The 19,835-nt window shown below is 43.7% G+C and overlaps 1 protein-coding gene across 11 annotated transcripts in view; it reads right to left on the reverse strand.

The window, feature by feature from the left end:
- Positions 1 to 19,835, reverse strand: part of TRDN (triadin) — a 193,009-nt gene that overhangs the window by 6,235 nt on the left and 166,939 nt on the right. For 7 of the 11 annotated variants that reach the window (XM_066614016.1, XM_066614000.1, XM_066613983.1 and 4 more), the window contains 2 exons: positions 11,900 to 11,950; positions 5,712 to 5,759 (listed from right to left, as the gene is read on the reverse strand). In XM_066614016.1, coding sequence (XP_066470113.1) covers positions 5,712 to 5,759; positions 11,900 to 11,950 — 99 coding nt within the window. Of the gene's footprint in view, positions 1 to 5,711; positions 5,760 to 11,899; positions 11,951 to 13,128; positions 13,224 to 16,079; positions 16,105 to 19,835 lie in introns of those variants that run through there. The other 4 variants (XM_066614007.1, XM_066613974.1, XM_066614024.1 and 1 more) reach the window with 3 other exon arrangements.

Genomic DNA, 19,835 nt, shown 5'->3' on the forward strand with positions numbered 1-19,835 from the left:
CATAATTGGTCTACCCCTGAGAAAAGGAAAAGAACTGGAAAAGGAACTAAGCAAGTGCTTTGTGCTAGAAAGTTGACATCTTCCAAGACACAGTTAGCTCAAATACTGCTTATCAGCTATTTTCTTTTTAAAAACTTTAGCTTCTTGTTGGTGAACAGGTCATCATATCCAAAACAGAGGAAGTAGCTTCCAGTGTAGTGCCCAAAGCAGAGGGCATACTGTACACTCTAGTACACACATGCACACAAGCCCTTGCACTCACTGAAAGAGACCCTTTGGACTGCAACCAGACATGCAAAGCACAATGTGCCCTATTGATTGCCAGTTGAATTTGAAGCTTACCCCATTCCAAAAACTTATGAAAGGTATCAATACATACATATTTACAAACATAAATACAGTAGAACCTCCAAAGTTGACCACCTCTCTATAATGACCACCTCCTTAAGTTGACCTAATTTTCACAGTATGGACAGACACTGCAAATACACTATGGGAGACCAACCTCTCTATATTGACCACATCCGTAAGTTGTATTTTGACCACTTTGACCATTGCACAGAGTATTAATTTACCCTCCATAAGTTGCCCACTGAACACGATACTGTGGGCCTGTGTTTTGCCTGGTTTGTCCCATCTTGGAAAAGCAAGAAGTCATGCAACAATTCCTACCCTATGCCGGCTAGCGCGTGTGCGAAGGGGTTTTTATAGGTGGGCACACTGCACATAGCCGACATAGTGAAGCCACTGTCCTTTCACTTTGGTTCCCATCACCAGTGCATTACTTTACACTTATATTGAAACACTATTTTGCTATTTTGCTGTCTATTCTCCTGGTTCGGAGAGATCCTTCTGGAGCGCTTCACAATCCCTTCTGGTCTTCACCACTCAGAAAAGTTTAGTGTCATCCACAAACTTGTCCACCTCCCTGCTTATCCCTGTTTCCAGGTCATTTATGAAGATGTTGAAAAGCACCAGTCCCAGGACAGATCCTTGACGCACTCCACTTTCCACCTCTTTCCACTTTTTTTGGTCAATTGCCCATTGACACCCACTCTCTGTTTCCTGGTCCTTAACCAGTTCCCAATCCATGAGAGGACCTGTCCTCTTGTTCCCTGACTGTGGAGTTTTCTCAACAGCTTTTAGTGAGGGACCTTATCAAACACCTTCTGGCATTTAGTGAATCTGAGGAGACCCAGTAGAGGCCAGGCAGCCTAAGTAAAAAAGTGTTTTTTGTTTGTTTTTTTTAGCTGTTGGGGCTATGTAACATGCTAGATCCTATGAGCTGGCAAGGGATAGCAATGGTCTGCCTGTCTGCTATGAAACCAAGTATTTTTTTTAACTTACCATTTTTTTAAGCTTATGAATTTTCAGGGTTTTTTTTAAACACTGATTGTGGGCTGTTTATTCTCTGTCTCTTGATATTGATATAGATGATATAAATAGTAAGCATCACAAGAGGATCAATTCTCATTGATATTTGTAATAAAACTTTTAAAAAATCGAATCTAAATAATAACTTGGCCTTGCATTTGTTGTCCTGGAAGCTAAACATGATAATATTTAAATGCCTTTTTTTCTGTATGTTGATCACCTCCCTATGTTGACCAATTTCCTCCAGTTCCTTGGGTGGTCAACTTAAAGAGGTTCTACTGTAATAATAAAGCCACCGATTTAAGGAAAGATTTTTTTTTTTAAGATCTGAAGGCTTGAATTCTTATAGTATCCTTATATCATCCTTCTCTCTGATCACCCAAAACAGTGGTACATTTTGAGGAAGTTGGAAATATATATATATATTTAACACTATGGAACACAAAATAATTTCTAGAATCCTGATGTGCATTCCAGAAGCCGTTTGCTAAAATAAAATCTAAAATCTAACCTTTCATACAAGAATTAGCAAAATCATACTGTATTTCTGTAACTGGAGCCCATCTTTCCCTCTTTTAAGATAAACAGCACAATCCTATCTTGTGCTGGAAAAGGCAGGCCAGGAGCCCTGTGCTAGATCTAGCGCAAGACAGGGCCCCATAATGGCTCAGCTGGAGGTAAAGAGAAACACTTCCCCTTACCCCAGGTAAGCCACCGCAGCCCCAATTAGTCTCCTCAGAATTGCATCACCTCTGGAGGTGACGTAAGTACAAGGAGAGCAGAGTGGCATGCAGCCAACTCCTGAGGAGGCACAAATGTGCTTTACAGCACATTTGCAGCCCTCCTGGACCGGCACAAGGGACTTGTGCCGCGCAAGAGCACCTTAAGATTGTGCCCAAAGACATTTAAGGCTCTGTTTGAGCTTAATACAAACATAAGCATTCAAGCTCCAAAATTTCTAAAACTTTGGCATATATATATAATAGATTCCAACCATGGCTATGATCCAGAGAAATACAAATCTGTGTGATGGAAGGGCTTGGGCTTCCAATTAATGTCTATTCCTCAGTTAAACTCCCTAATGATGTTTATAACAGAAGGGTCAAGTTATTTATTTTTTTATTTATTTTATTAATTTATACCCCACCTTTTTGCCCAATGGGCACACAAGGTCGCTTACAAACAATTTAAAAATACAACATTAAAAACAATCATAAAAAACAATTTACAATAATTAAAAAATCTAAAAAAAACAAACCAAACAAACCCTGTGGATTTTCATATAAAAAGCAAGAGCAAGAATGCCAGCCAGCCTGTCAACAATTAAAAGCTGAAGGCAGCTTCAAAGTATTGAAGGCAGTTTTCAAAGTAATTGGTTGTGGGGACTAAAAATGGATCGCCAATTAACAGCCCAATCCTGAGCTGCCCGGAGCTGCAGGACCTGGCGGCTCCACAAAGGGCTCCTGCTGGATCCTGAGCCTCCTGCGCTTCCCCCAAGAAAGGGAAGCAGTCCTGCAATGGGACTACTCACCTTAGCGGCAACTGTTTGGTTGCCGCTAAAGTGAAGGCACTTGTGTAGGCCGTGCAGCCCTCCACGAGCACCTGGGATCCTGCGGAGCTCGGTTCCGCAGACCCGCCTCTCCCCCACCCCTGGGAACGCCTCCCCCCTCCCCAGAACGCCTCCCCCATGCCCCTGGGAACAACCCCCTTCCCCGTTCCACAGCCTGGCAATCGCAGGCACCGCTGAGCTGTGGAACTTGGGTGCCCACCGGGTGGTGGCTCAGGGCCAACTGGTGATGAGCCACCTCTGGCGGGAGCCCGGCAGTAAGCCCCACAAACATGCCTTACAGTATGTTTGTGACTGTGGTCCGCGCCACGGAGGCGCAGCGCGGACCACAGGATTGGGCTCTAAAAACAGTAACAAGTGTGTTATATCAGGATGGGTCTAGGAGTTAACAAGGATAACTGACAAGACAGACATTGCTATGCTAGACCAAGTAATAAACAGCAGCTACTTTAGGCAGCACTAAGGCCAATCAAGTCTAGCTACATGGTACAATTTGTCCTTATCACTGCGTATGCCACATACTTGTTGGTTTTGGTTTATCTATAAAGAAAAAAAAGATAACATGTAAAGAGGCTTTGTTAGTAGATGGTCTTTTCCTCAGTTTTCGCTTTCATTATTCAGCCTTCATGTCTGCATAACAGAAATGTCCAAGTTTTTTATTTACTCATTCATCTATCCAGAAACATAAGCCCCACCATCCCTAACAAGAGCCCTCTGTCATTCAATTACAATGTAACTACTACTACTACTACTACTACTACTACTACTACTACTACTACTTATTATTATTATTATTATTATTATTATTATTATTATTATTATAAAAACCATTAATCGATTATAAAAGCAATACAAACAACAAATGAACCAAGAAGCATAGCAGGGATAGAACATGATAGAAATTCTGGGAAAAGTCCATCACCCTAAGTTAAAAACCTGAAGAACCAAAAAGGCTAACAGTGAGGGGGACACATCAGGCAGGCCTTGTGGGGCAGGAAGTTTCAGAGCTTGGATGCTACAACCACAAAGGCCACCTTACACATCCCTAGCAGACTTCCATGTCAAGCAAATCTGCAAGAAGACCACTTATGACGACGGTAGCTGGAGGGCAAATTCAGGTGGGGAGATATTCAACCTATTCCCAAACCATTTGGGCTGCAAAAATAACCTTTCAGTGCAATCTTATGCACTATGCAGGTATACTCAGAAGTAAGTTTCATAAAGTTTAATGGGACTTACTTCCAGTTAAAGGTGTATAGGATTGCAGCCTTTAACTCATAGTGACTGTTGCAAACTGAAGGAGAAAGATGCAATCTGATCTTCAAAATAAAGACAAATGAATAGGAAGACTTGGGTCCAACCCTATCCAACTTTTCAGCACTGATGTAGCTGCAATGCAGCCCCAAGGTAAGAGAAGAAAGGTTCCCTTACCTTAAGGAGGCCTCCACGACTGTCCCCACATAAAGATGCAGCACACGCTCCATTGGCATGACTGCATCAGTGCTGGAAATTTGGATAGGATCAGGCTCCTAGTCTACTCACACCCCTAGGCAGATTGACAGAAAGACTTCCATAGCTTATCTACAAAACAAGAAAGGAAAATCTGCTCACTATAAACAACTTATTTTTTTAAGCATGACTGGGACTTCCAAAGAGCGCTGGAAAGCTCTTTGTCTAACATTTTCCAGTGGAAACCAGCAACTGAATATTTGGACAAAAGGCATCTCCGTGTTCTTCTACAAGTTGAAGAGTCATATTGATATTTCACTGAGGAAAAAGATTGCAGCAGACCCCTAGATTCTTTCATTCCTTGCTGGCTTACTTTTGTTCTCCTTTCTAATATGATTGGCAGTTGACTGAAAGGACTGCCCACTGGAAATTGTGCCCTCTGCTCCATTGCCCAACTGTGCATGTACCTAACAAGGCAGTTTGGACACAGCCAAGAACAGGAAGAAGCACCTGCTTTCCATACTGCAGTTCATTTCATCTGTCCATTCCATTTTAGAATGTTTGCTCAGTGGTTTTAAATCCACTCTAAGACTATATGCATTCCCCAAAGGAAGAAGAAAGCTGTGAACCTCTAACAGTTTGGATCACTATAATGAGAGGATAGTTATTTCAGAACTTCAAAGCTTACATGAATATGTAATTTCCTGTAAAAGTATCAGGGCATACCTATATTTTAAAAGGCTGCAATTTCTCTACAGGGAAAGTCATTCTCACAGAGCTTGGCTTCAAGTAAGGTCTCATAACACTGCGGAGGCATGGTTTTTCCTCAATAAGCCAGATGCAGAATTGAAACGTTGGTTCCACACAACATTCTGTAACAGCCTCATCCTAGCCATTTTCCACCAATGCACAGCACAAAAATGGCAACTTTTGTACCCTATGGGCGGAGGGGGTTCAAAGATCTCCTCTGCGTAAGGGAACTTTTGTTCCCATGCCAAGGGCTAAGCCGCTGCAATGCAGGAGGGGCTTACTTGGACCTGTGCTAGCTAAATAACTGGTTCAGGTCTACATGGATCTGTACCGTGAGATCTGGTTCAGCAAGGGGGATTTGATATTGATTGTGCTGATGCTGCTGATCCTGCCTCCTGCCAGGCCTAACCTGCCAACGGTTTCTAAAACCAAATTATATCCCATAGTTTCTGAAAGCAAATTAAAGAGCAACAACACACTCCTGCATACAAAGAAGTCAAATTATGCTTAATCCCATACAGTTCAAAACAAGGATTTAGATCAGTGTTTAGATGGAATATAAAAAATATACCTGGTTTGGGGTGAGAAATAGCCTTTTCCTTTTTTACAGTTTCATGTTCTGTAAGTAAAGAGGATCAACAGATTACATTTCAGCCACAAACGTTTAAAGAACATATTTGGTCTTAGATGAATGCAGTAGCTAATGTTGTTGCATTGTTTGAACTGCAAAAAATATCCATAGTATTGAAGACAGATGTGCATTGCTTTTCATTGTTAAAATGAAACCAAAAATTAGATGCAGTCATGTCCCAAAGGCATAAAGAAAAGAACTTGGTGTATTTCCAACACTTAAAATGCTCTTTTAAGATTCTGCTCTTTTTTGCTCATTTGCAAATGTCCTGCCCCATATTAGCAGATGCAAAAGTTCTGACCCTGTTTGCTTTGTGTACAATATATGGATTCGTATTTTGCCAGTTGTAAAATGGAAATATAGTTGGTGCTTCTGTATCTGTGAGGGATCTGTTCCTGGACCCCTTCCCCATAGATACTGAAAACCGTTGTTTTCAGAGCTCACCTGAGCTCCAAACATGACTGGAGCCTTGGTCCGGTCACATCCAAAGCCATTCTGAGTGAGAGAGGCCATGCACAACTGTGCATGACCTCTCTGAGGCTCAGAATGACATCTGGAGCATTTTTTCAACAACTTCCTGTTAAACTGTAGGGAGTTGAAAAAACTGCTCTGGGTGGTTTTCTAAGCCTTGGAGAGGCCGCACACCACTGCGCACAGCCTCTTTAAGGTTCAAAAAGCCATCCAGAATGGTTTTTCGATGACTTCTGGTTTAACCAGAAACTCCAGGTGTCATTCTGAGCCTCAGACAGGCCACATGTGGTGGTGCATGGCCTCTCCAAGGCTCAAAAAACTTCCCAGATGCAACTGGAACAAGGCTCTGGTTGCATCTGGGAGATCTGCAGGGGGTGATGAGGGGTTCAGCATCCATGGTGATGCAAATCCATGGATGCTGAAGAGGCCCCACGTGTACGTATCCTTTGATATATGCTATCAGCTATTCTGTAGTTGGAGCTGATAACCGAATCACACTTCCATCTCTTATACCTATTAATATTAACAATGGCTAAAGGAGGCTACTTTGTAAACAATGGCTACTACAGGTATACAATGGCTACTAAAGGTAAACAATGGCTACTACAACAACAGGCAAGAGCCAAAAAAAGAGAAAGCATTTGGGACCAAGGAGAAGCAGAGGTTCAGAGCTGCTGTTTAGCGAGTAATGAATCAGTAAAGAATAGCAGCATTCTATTAGAAAACAGCAATAACGAAAAGGAAATTCAAAAAGGGCTTGTTCATTATCAGTGTCAGTCTATGTTCTAAACGCAATATGCTCCTGTGTTATTAGGACAGAACATTTTCATTCTCTAAACCAGGGGTCTTCAAACTTTTTGGCCAGAGGGCCGCATCAAATATCTGGCGTGGTGTGGAGGGCCGGAAAAAGAATTTAAATGTAAAATTTAAATAAATAATTTAGAGATGGAACTTAGATGAGTGAATAAATGAATGAATGTGCTCATTCATTCAACCTCTCTGGCCCTCAAAACACCCTCCAGACACAATCAGAGCACAGTTCTGGTCACGTTCTGTTGAGTGGGCCAGAGGCTTTCAGGGACAAGAGGTAGGTCGCAGGCCAGAAAGATGCTTGCTGTGGGCCGCATCTGGCCCCCAGGCCAGGGTTTGGAGACCCCTGCTCTAAACAATACCATCTATGACCATTTTTCATTTTTATTTGGAATATTCCTATTCATGCAATGCCTTTATTCTGCTGTGCCATTAGCAACATACTTTGTGGTTTATACTCTGCTTTCTTGCCTGAAAATACAAAATTACACAGGACAATGAGTTTTCTTCATTCATTCCATATAATCTCTAGAAAAAAATAAAGATGGCAGATGAAGCACATTTGAGCTCTGAGACTGTAGGTTGAAATATGGCAGATGAAAGGAGATCATCTTCTAGCAATGGTTTTTCATGTACTAAATGCAAATCTAATGCAAGTAATATAGGTGTGTGCATGTGTGGATGTGTGTGTAACAGGAGATTGTGTTAATATACCCTAGCAGTCATGTAATGATGTATGCCATGTAATGATTTATGTATCTGATCATTCTGCATCAGTGGATCATGTGATCTGCTCATGCAAAAGGCCCAGAGACAGCAGAAGCATCATGCCACCATCACATGCTACAGAGCTGCTGGCAGAAACAGCCAGCAGCTCCATGCACGTGCCTGACTCAGCTGGACGCTTGGCTGATGCCAGTCAGTTGGTGGCAGGGGTAGGCCATGGGCAGGAGGAGAAGGATTGGGGCATTTCAGGGAAGGAACTCTGGGCATGGCAGAGGTAGATCATACATGCCAGATCCTATCCCTGTAATCTGGTCCCAGGATGCCCCCTCGGTCTCCTCGGACTTATGCTAGACCCATAAGGCACCTAGAAGGTTTTTTTTAAAAAAACTTACCTCTGGTTTGCCTTCTTGTCCATTGGGCCTCCCCCCACATTGTATGCTTTGCAGCCTCCACTGGCATGGCTGCATGAAGGATAGGATTGGGCCCTCAGATATTGTACATGGAGATTGCATAAGCAGAGGGTAGTGGCGATACAAGGACATCTGCAAGAGGGATCTGAAGGCCTTAGGAGTGGACCTCAACAAGTGGGAAACCCTGGCCTCTGAGCGGCCCGCTTGGAGGCAGGCTGTGCAGCATGGCCTTTCCCAGTTTGAAGAGACACTTGGCCAACGTCTGAGGCTAAGAGGCAAAGAAGGAAGGCCCATAGCCAGGGAGACAGACCAGGGACAGACTGCACTTGCTCCCAGTGTGGAAGGGATTGTCACTCCTGAATTGGCCTTTTCAGCCACACTAGACGCTGTTCCAGAACCACCATTCAGAGCGCGATACCATAGTATTTCAAGACTGAAGGTTGCCTGCATGACATGGGTAGTGGCCCAATCCCACTGAAATCTTTGGAGAATTACACAGTAGCAATTCTAACGAACCGCTCTTTTCGTAACCTGCAATATTGTAAGATTATCATGTCATATCATAGACAGTTGTCAGAACACCAATTGTGTGTTTTTCAAAGCAGATTCAAGCCTCTTAAAATAATTGCTGCTGGACTTATTTATGCCAAAACAGAGATGTTGGAAGGATTTTTCTTTTTCTTTTTCTTCAATTGTCTCAGTTTTGGAGTCCTATTTTTATAGTCATTTTGATTGAGTCTCACCTGGTTTGCAAAATGCCAGAAGGGCATTAATTATATATAGCACATTCCTGCAAAAGCTGGCTGCAGATTCAGGACAACAATCTTTCACACAAGTGAACCATGAGCTGGTAGGATTAAAAATAGAAAATGCTTTCTGACTCATAGTAGCAGGCCAACTATTCAGTTTAATTGTTGGTAATTTGCTGGATTGAACAGAATGAACACCTATAGACCTGTGTGGGCATACTGAGTATGTTCCTGGGTGTCTGTGTGCAGACAATGGAAAACAAGAGTGTGTGTTATGATGTGGAACAGCAGTTATTCTCAAACCGCTGCTTTTATTCATTCGAAACCCCAAATATGATACATTAGACTGCACTGCTGTTTGGACTATTTATTTGATCTGTTCAGGAACAGCCTGAGCAAAACTGTTGCCTGAATTGATATGATGTTGCCACAGGGTGTGCCCCTTGCCACAGGATGTGGTGATGGCATCTGGCCTGGACGCCTTTAAAAGGGGATTGGACAAGTTTCTGGAGGAAAAATCCATTATGGGTTACAAGCCATGATGCATATGTGCAACCTCCTGATTTTAGAAATGGGCTATGTATCAGAATGCCAGATGCAAGGGAGGACACCAGGATGCAGGTCTCTTGTTGTCTGGTGTGCTCCCTGGGGCATTTGGTGGGCCGCTGTGAGATACAGGAAGCTGGACTAGATGGGCCTATGGCCTGATCCAGTGGGGCTGTTCTTATGTTCTTATTGCACCACACTGCTCCCTGAAATGCTGTGTGTGTGTGTACATTCCACCACCAATGTTGTTACTACTGCCTCCTTCACTTCACTCATTCAGAAAAGTAGCAGGTTGGACCAAGAGAGAGTGGTGAGGCAAGGCTAGGTGAGACGGGCTGTGATGTGATAATCTGGAGCTTGCCTTTATCTCTTACCTTGAGGTCTGGTGCTACAGTGCTTGAAATAAACAGGATGAGTGGGGCATTCTGCAATTCCTCACAGAAGGGTTGATGGAGGGGCAGCACTGGAGCTGAAGGGTAAGGAGGCAGAGAGAGGCTCCAGATTCCTATGCTTTGCCTCTCCTGGCCCACTAGGCTGCTTAGGAAAGCAGCCAGATGGGTGAGGGGTTAGGGGAGGAAGTGGTAGTGGACGCTCCCCCCTCCCTCCAGTAGCACAGAAGAGATGCCACAAAAAACATGTGATTTAGGGCCCAGTCCTATCCAACTTTCCAGCACCGATGCAGCTGTGTCAATGGGATGTACTCTGAATCCTGCAGTGGGGGTAGCAGTCACAGAAGCCTCCATGGTAAGACAGCATTTGTTCCCTTACCTTGGGGCTGCATTACAGTTGCATTGGCTCTGGAAACTTGGTTAGGACTGGGCCCTTGGTTGGCTTAATGGCTAGACTAGACCTGAACCTGAACTTTTTAGTTTTAAAGCTGTCATTTAATCTGATATTTACAAGCATTTTAAAGAAACATGCCCAATCTCGTCTGATCTCAGAAGCTAAGCAGGGTCAGGCCTGGTTAGTACTTGGATGAGAGACCACCTAGGAATACCAGGTGCTGTAGGCTTATACCATAGTCTTTCGAGACTGAAGGTTGCCAACCAGTTGATTTTGAAATTTTCTTTTTTTGTTTTTTTAACACTATCAAAATAGTCAGTGCATTGCTATTTCTACATTTACCACCCATTGCTACATCCATTACTTCAGTGTTTCCAGCACAATGGGACCTGTCTAATGAAATGCAGTTCGCCAGCTATATATGGCAGTCTGTCACATGCTTGACATCTTTTCCCCACTACCCATGTTTGAAGTGACAAGCAGACACCAAAGCCAGGTAATTTACTAAAGTTCCTGGAAGTACTTCACATGGAAGATGGGCTGTGTTTTGCTTCATAGATCAAAAATTGTGCAGGACTGCCATACGAAAGACAGAGGGGTAACATTGACAAGAGCAATTAAACCTGTATAGGAAATAAACTGCGGCAAACTGTCAGCCCAATCCTATTTTTCCCCCCACCAAAACATGCTTAAAAAGGCTGTGTTGCATGCTTTGGTGGGGGAGAGGCAGGGACAAACACCTTCCCACCCCAACCTCCCTCCCCCCATCTCCACTCCGTTCTGCTCTATCCCACCCCATTCCACCCACCCCACTGGCTTAACTGAACTGCTCAGCAGAGCCAGATTCTAGAGCAGGCCACCACTGCTGCTGTAGTTTTGGATGGTAAATCCAAAATGGCTAGCAGTGGCCTACTTTGTGCAACTCTGTAAGGCACAAAGTTGTAACTGGCATTACAATGTTGCATAGGGATTCAGTTGCCAGTTTGCCATGGTAGAATTTATGCCAGGGCTTTTAGAGCTTTTTTGTTTAGAGCTTTAAAAAAAAATTCCAAGACTCATCCCTGGAACATGAAATTAGAAGCAGTTGGTCCAATCTAGTGTCTGCTTATAAGGAGATGAGTTTGGAAGTGTGAAGCTTCCCCACTTGCAAGAGATTCCCTATTAATTTCAATGGAAAGACCAGATCTGTGAATGCAAAAAAAAAAAAAAAAAAAAAATGTTCCTTCATTTGCAGGAATGACAAAGCCAAATGAACGGAGTGTACAGGTAGGTGGGGGTATCAGTGGGTGGGTACGCTACAGAGAGGAAAGGGAGTGGGGGTGAAGTTTTACAAAGTGAAGTTAAAAGCCCAGGCAATACAGGTGAGGGTTATTTAGAGCCACATGCCTGCATAGTGTTGAAATAGCAGTTCCTTTTACCACTTTATACTGGCCCCTAGGTCAGGTGCCAGGTCCCTCCCTTGTGTTGCTGCAAAGAACATAGCGTTGAAAACCACAAGCAAACCATCACCTAGAAAGTACCTGCACTAATCTATGAACCTAGTGTCCATATACCCAGATGAAAGAGTACCAATGCTTTACAAACTCATGTAGGACTCAGAGATTGCAACAAGAGCATAAGCAGTTGACTATACCTGCAGCAGCAAGACGAGAAGTTTCTTTGGCTTCTTTGACCACTTTTGGTGCTAAAATAATTGCAAATGAAATAACACATATGTTGATATATGTACTTGTTATAAAGTCTAATTATATTCTTCCTTTTAATGAAAAGTAGTACTCAACACGGTTTATATAGCAAATGGAATGAGCAGATGTTTCCCCCTCACAAAGGGGCTCACAAGCAGAAAAGATTTAAGAGAGACACCAGCAACAGCCACCAGGACTCCAGTGGTTGAGCCCATCCCCCACCCCCAACAAAAGATATGGAAGTTACCAGTTTAGACTGTGTATTCTTGCACAGTCAGCAAGGCTGAAACATAAAACACTGAACTGTATCTATCTCAAATGTATAATGACTGGTGGAAGCAGACAATTATGTTTCTGAAATGCTTTAAATGGCAATAAAAATAATCACTGCTGGTATCTAGCTATTTTTATAGCAAGGAAGGGAAGACTTAAGAATTCATAAATGGTAAAATAATTTTATAGCCATCACTACTGTATAAAAAATTTGATATGTATTCTTCTTGCACTGCATCTTTTTTATTACGGTTATGACCTATTCTGTTAAGCAATAACACTGTCTTTGGATAAACATCATTACAGTAAAGCCAATGCAACTGGGCAAAAATCCCTGGAATGCTGGGGCTGCCCTGTTGATAACAGGCCTAGTTCAACAGGAAATGGCACCTGAAGTGCCATTGAAATTCTCTTGCTCCCTGCCATCTCCTCCTCCCTGCGCTGTGTTTAAAGCAGCAGCACCTCTTCCTCCCCCACCCCATGGCAGAGGAAGCACCAACTGGCAGTGCCTCTGTAACTTCTATGTCCCTTCTCCCCTGCAGAAGCAATGGGCAGTGGTCCTGCTGCCACTACTGCTGTCTTCCCCCTGCCCCCCAAAAGCTTGCACAGTTTGCTTGTTCTTCCTTCTCATTCTGCCACTCTGTTTTAAAACTGGATGGCAAAGCAGAGCCAAAATAAAGAAGCTAGGAAAAGTGGAAATGGGGTGGTGCTTTTCCCAGCTTCTTTATTCCAACCCCACTCGGCTGCTAGGCTGGCATAGAGAAGAGGAAGAGATAAGTGGGGAAAATGGGGACTCAGTAAGGTAGTCACAAAGCTGACTGATTCTTGCAGTCAACTTTCACCCAAGCCAGTCCATCTCACCTTGCCTCATTCCTTGGCTGGTCCTGGTTGATAACAGAGGCCAACACACATTTTTCTCTTAAACAGTAGACCTATTCCTGGATATATTTGGAGTGCTGGTTCCAAAAATGGCATCAGTTCTCTCTCTCTTTCTGAAACCTTTATTGGCATATCAAACGATTAACAATTGTACTTTACAATTGACATGACAATTTGCATAACACTCAACAATTTAAACAAGATACTAGAATTATTTAAATTCTAACAGCGTTACTTTAAGGATCTCGAATAAATAACCAGCAACAGCTGCAGTTAGGGAATCACAAACATCACTCATAAACTTGGAGAGAATAATATCAGAGGGGATAAGGTCAGAAGGGATCCAAGAATCAAGGTAATGATTCCGAATATCAAAGTGTGCTGGGCAAAGAAAGAGTATATGAAACAAAAAATCAGGAGTCTCATGAAAAAAGAGACAGAGCCTTTTCTCCCGTGGAATGTTAAAAAAACGGCCAGAATGAACTGAATGGCATCAGTTTTGCCCTACCACCTCCAGTTTCAGAGATATGGCATAGCCTCATTAGTGAATGGATCAAGCAGCTTCCTCAGAAGGAAGCCATAGGATAGGCATTCTCAAGAGGAAGCTACTTGAACAATTCATTAATGAGGCTATGTTGTATCTCCAAAACTAAGTGTAAAAGGGAAAAACTGATGCCATTTTTTGAATCAGCCCCCCAAATTAATATAAAACCACCATAAATTTTGAAAAAAATTTTTTCTGACCCTCAAATTTTCATGTCTGTGTAATATTACAGACATCACAATAATCTTATGGAAAATCATATCCACGCGATAAAGGTATATCATTTAAATGAAGTATAAAGTCACTTTAAACTTCATTTAAGAAAAACAGAAATGTGGGGCAGCCCAATTCTAACCTGTGCGGGAACTGGTAGGCTAACTGCCCTGCGCTGTATTCAGCACAGGTTAAGAGGTGGCTGGTGGGCAACTTGGTGTCATATTTTTCTCCTTACTCTGTGTTGAGCCCCAGCCACCTCTACGGGGCTACTCGAATGTGTGCCAGAGATTTTGCTGGCACAATCTGAGCAGCCCATGTAAGGCCACCAGGTCTGGGAATGGGGGTTAGGATTTAGACTGCACTGCTGTGGCCAGTCCTATCCCTCCTGCCCAATTTGCCTCTTAGTCTGTCCCCCACCCATCCAGAAATGTCCCCCCACCTCCTTTCCATCCTCCTGCCACCCTCTTTCATCCTCAGCTCCAGCTTCCTTGGGCCAGCACACACTCACTGCATCTGGGGCTGGATCCAGCCTCCTTGAGCAAAAGCAGCCTTTATGCCATATTTGTAAAGAGATCTACACCAGCTCAAGCCTCAATTTGGATTGCACTGTAAGTTACAGTAGGTACGTCTGTATCACTCTGTGCCAGATTTCTGTTTGGAAAGTTTTGCTTGTGGTACAATGCTGCAACTTGGAAAAATACCAGCAGTGACATCACTCAGAACATTTGTTTGGCCAATTTGTGCATTGTATGTGGATCCAAAAGTGTTTTAAAATATCACAGTTGTCTGACACCTAAGCAAAATGATGTTGGTCTTGCTACCATGATAGCAATATATTTACATCACACACAACATATGCTAACCCCAGGTCACCCACTGTTGCATATTTTATTATTTTAGAAAATGCAAGTGAGAACCTTACAGATCTTCCAGGAGTGGTAACAAGAATAGCATACGTCATTGGTGTGTCTTAATAAAGATATATGAATAATTAAGGGCGCAAGCTGATTATGGGGCTGGGGCACCTTCCTTATGAGGAAAGGCTACGGCGTTTGGGCCTCTTCAGCCTAGAAAAGAGACGCTTGAGGGGGGACATGATTGAGACATACAAAATTATGCAGGGGATGGACAGAGTAGATAAGGAGATGCTCTTTACACTCTCACATAATACCAGAACCAGGGGACATCCACTAAAATTGAGTGTTGGGCGGGTTAGGACAGACAAAAGAAAATATTTCTTTACTCAGCGCGTGGTCAGTCTGTGGAACTCCTTGCCACAGGATGTGGTGCTGGCGTCTAGCCTAGACGCCTTTAAAAGGGGATTGGACGAGTTTCTGGAGGAAAAATCCATTATGGGGTACAAGCCATGATGTGTATGCGCAACCTCCTGATTTTAGGAATGGGTTAAGTCAGAATGCCAGATGTAGGGGAGAGCACCAGGACGAGGTCTCTTGTTATCTGGTGTGCTCCCTGGGGCATTTGGTGGGCCGCTGTGAGATACAGGAAGCTGGACTAGATGGGCCTATGGCCTGATCCAGTGGGGCTGTTCTTATGTTCTTATGTTCTTAATTCTAACCTGTGCTGGAGCAGGCAAGCCAGGAGGCTTGCACTGCATCCAGCGTAGGTTTGTTAGGTGCAGTGGCTCAGCCAGAGTCAAGGGGAAGCTCTTCCCCTTACCCCTGGGTAAGGGCTGCGCGCCCCTATGGGTCTCCTTGGACCTGCGCCACCTGTGGAGGTAGCGCAAGTTCAAGGAGAGCGGAGCGGCTGGAAGCTGCTCTGTTCTCTCCAGGGACAGGGGCTGGTATCTGGCATAACCGCCAGGTCCCAGCCCCACCCCTGGCTCCCCACGCGCCTGCTCCCGGGGCCGCCCATCGCCCACCCTCCTCCCGCCCCCTCCCCCCCACCCCCCCATTTACCTTCGCTGCTTGCGCCGGCACAAGCGTGCTGACACAAACGGCAGCACGGGAGCCACTGCAGAGGCTTCTGCCTGCCTCCACGCGTCGGCACATCTGAATGCGCCGACGCGGCTCCCACCTACAGATGCACAGACGGCACTCCAGGGCCTCCTACACCGGCATAACTGCCGGTTAGGATTGCGCCCTAAGATTTTTTCAAATTGAAATTATGCCTTTCAGTGTGACCTGTGCAACATTACATGACGTTCTCTAATCGTATTGAAAGAAAATGCAGATATTCTCAGCCACTCATACCATTACCTGTTTTAGCCAGACTTCCTTCTTTCTTTACATCAGGTTTTGAAGTAAAAAAATAATAAAGACATTTTTACAGTTAGAATAGCTAACCACAATTAATTTTTAATTGCCTTTAATTTTGCTTGTTCTCTCTTGTCGTTTTCATATCATCTCTCAAAATAAGTTTTGCAGTGTCTCTAATCATTAAGTTTAAAAAATTATGAAGCCAGACTGGTTTGAGCTCACTCCGAGTATATTAGACTCGCCTTTGTCTCACAGTAGGGAAAACCAACTCAGATTCCAATCTTAAAACATGCTAATTTTGAATGTTCCACTGAAACATAATATAATGCAAGATTTCCATCTCTGTCAGATACCTTTCAAGCAATCTTTAAATCAGCGTGAAAACGTTCAAAACAGAATCTCTCGCTTCTCCTGAAATGATGGCAATCCATTATTTATCTTTTTAATTTTAAGTGATATGTAACAAATCTAAAGAGCCTAATTGCCTTTAATGCATGGAGGATTTAAGCTCAAAATAAAGTACAGGGTTGCTTGCTGTCGATGTCTCCATTCATTGATCCTCCACAGCTATGAGCCCAATTTATTGATGAACGATGCATAAAAATTTCCTGCACTAGTATCCTTGGAAGAGAGCCCAAAGTTTCCATGGATTTTCAAAATTACCATGTTGTCCAGTGTTCTATCCACCACACAGATGCATCTCTTACTGCACAGAGAAAGCCACCAGTACCTCCTCCTCTGGGGAGAACCCAGAAGTGGACATATGGCTTCATGAGTCACTGCCCTGGATGCCAGGGCTTCTAGTTTCACCTCTAGTATAATATACTTATGGTTATTTCCATCTAGTATAATATACTTATGGTTCACTGCAGCTGCAGTTGCCGCAGCTGCCTGGTGATGGGGGGGGCATGTGAGCACCCGACATGGGGCCCTGTCGGTCCTGAGGCCAGCGTGCCCATTTCCTTCCAGTCAATGAATGGGAGAGTAAGTTGTAAAGCATACTACACACAGCAGACTTTGAGTGTGCTATCATCAGAAAGGCTCAACCTGTCTTCACCATTCTTCCTTTGTAGGATAACAAATGCCTCATTGTCTTTGGTTTCCTTCAGGTTGGTGAATTTCTTTCTGAATATATTTAACCATGGAAGTATAACTGAAAAAAGCTACCTATTGTGCTTGGCACCTGCAGAACCAACAGTGTGAATGAGACATCACATAACACTATTTAAAACGTGTGAGGTGAGGAAGTGTGATACATTTTAGGCAACATGATATCAATGTACATTAAAATGTGAGATACTATTCGTATTTTACAGCAGTGCCAGAAGGAACATTGATATGAGAGAAGAATACTTTGATCTGCTTTGATACCTGATATCATCATGTCCACTTTTATTACAAAAAGAGCAAAATAATGTTTTGCTAACTGCCTTGATAACGTACAAATTCCCATGGTTAGTAGAAAGACAAAACAGGATGCATTCATTTCAAATTGATCAATTCCTAAATAAAAACAACCATAGTTTTGTTTCAGGTGAGGACATGAAGCAAGAAGCAGAAGACATTACCTATGTATTTGCTTCAGCTTGTACACCTAGTCCAATAGTCTGAAGCCAAATTAGATGTGACAAGGTAACAACATACATTACCCCCCCCCCCCCATTTTCTTATATAGCAGGTCTGGATAAGTCTTTTCGGGCACAATCCTACCCTACACTGGAACAGGCAAACCAAGAGGCTTGTACTGTATCCAGCGCAGGATAGGGCCCAAGGTGGCTCAGTGAGAGGCAAGGGGAAACTTTTCCCCTTACCCCTGGGTAAGGCACCCTTGCCTCTATGGGTCTCCTCAGACTTGTGCCACCTCCTGAGGTGGCACAAGTCCAAGGAGAGTGGAGCTGCTTGAAGCTGCTCTGATTTCTCTGGGAACAGGGGTTGGGATCCGGTATAACTGCCGGATCCAAGCCCTGCCTCCAGCTCCACATCCAGCCCAAGGGCCATTCACTGCCTGCCCTCCCCCCGCCTTCCCCCAGCTCTCCTCCCACCCAGGAACGCCTTCCTCCCGCCCACCCCAGAGCCTTGAGTTGGCCCAGCCAGGCCAACGCAAGCCTCATGGAGGAAGCCAGCATGGAGACTTGTGTCAGCCTCCGCAGGCCGATGCTCCTCTGAGCGCTGGCCCAGTTTCCTCCCAAAGCCAACCCTTCTGGGCTGACACATGAGACTTGCATCGGCCCATGGGCGCTTCAGGATTGTGTCCTTCTTTACATAAAAAAGAAGCAGGTAAGGTAGAGATCAAAAGCTGCCATGCTCCATTGTGTTGAGCAACAGTCCTCTAGGTCCAGCTCATAGCATGTTGACTGACCAGGCTTCTTGTTACTTTTTATTTTGAAGGGTGCAGTGCACATATGTACCTGATGGTAGATGCCTGTCAGAAGAACACGGCACATGCCAGTAACATACTAGTCCTAGGACTGATGACAAGAGGCCTCAAATCCACAGGCCAAGAGGAAGGCCCTGTGTTTAAGAATCAAAGCAATTACACAAATCCCACGAGGCTGGCTTGGATGGAGCCTTGCCTGCACCAAAATTCCATGCACTGTGCTGGTGCAACAAGTTTGATCCTCTGATAAATGTCATCTCCTAGGAGCTTCCAGACAGAGGGAAACAAGTTGTTAGCAAAACAAAAGAAGGCTCTCCAACCCTAGATGTCCTCACTAATTCCATGGCTAACTCAATCAAAGAGGCATGTTAATCAAGGAGCATTAGGTACAACACAGAAGAATAGACCTCCTGAGCTAAATACCATACTCTTGTCCAGGTCTGAAAACCCAAGAATTGCTGGATTGCAAACAGAAGAATAATAAAACAAAAGGGATGAAAGGTGCATAATATAATGTATGTATAATGTATACATTTAATATAAACCATACTGTTCTACACAAATCATGAAATACCTTTACTTTGAACAGCACTGCCTCGTCATGAAGCTTTCTTCACATTATACTTTGTTATACGAGGAAAGAGCATATCAGAGGGAAATGTAGGTTTATCTTCATGGTTATCCAGAGGCAATGACTCCTTCAATTCACTTTCATTCCTGAGGGATTTACTTATTTATTTATTTTGCCTGACTTTGCTTCAGACTTTTTCTGAAGCATCTATGGGGCATGTCACTTATTATTGTTAAAAGGGAGAGAGAGGACTAATAAAGCACAGCACTGTGTATGGGTGCTTGGAGCTGATTTACACATCGGGGTTATGTTTTCCTGACAAAATGTCAATGTCCTGTCACCCGTATTCAGCATCACGGCATACATTCACTTTGCTCTGAAAAATGTTACATTCATTTTCTATACATTCTGGCAGAGAAGAATGACTGAGGGCTAGTTCAGACATCTCGCCTAGCTACATGTGGTGAGGAGTAGTCTTGGGTGTTGAAAATACACATGCCTCCCACTGCAAGGAGGAACTCGTGCGTGAGCTGGGGCAATTCACTCCATATTGATTGTTTTCTTCACTGGATGCGCGAGATCAGCACCATTCAGAATACCATTTTTAATAATGCAATTATTACTCACTAGCCACTTACAGAAAGCCCAGTGCAAAAAAAAAAAAACCTGCTGAGGAGAGACTTATAACTTATAACTAACCGGCTTCTAGTGCACCTAGGCTTGGGACACCTCAAGTCCTAAGGAAATTATTACAGGGATTGAAACACTAACCCAGGATTCTGGTGCAAAACTGAAACTGTTCCCAAGT

The sequence above is a fragment of the Tiliqua scincoides genome, chromosome 1, assembly GCF_035046505.1.
Source record: "Tiliqua scincoides isolate rTilSci1 chromosome 1, rTilSci1.hap2, whole genome shotgun sequence".
In the NCBI taxonomy this organism is placed as follows: Eukaryota; Metazoa; Chordata; class Lepidosauria; order Squamata; family Scincidae; genus Tiliqua; species Tiliqua scincoides.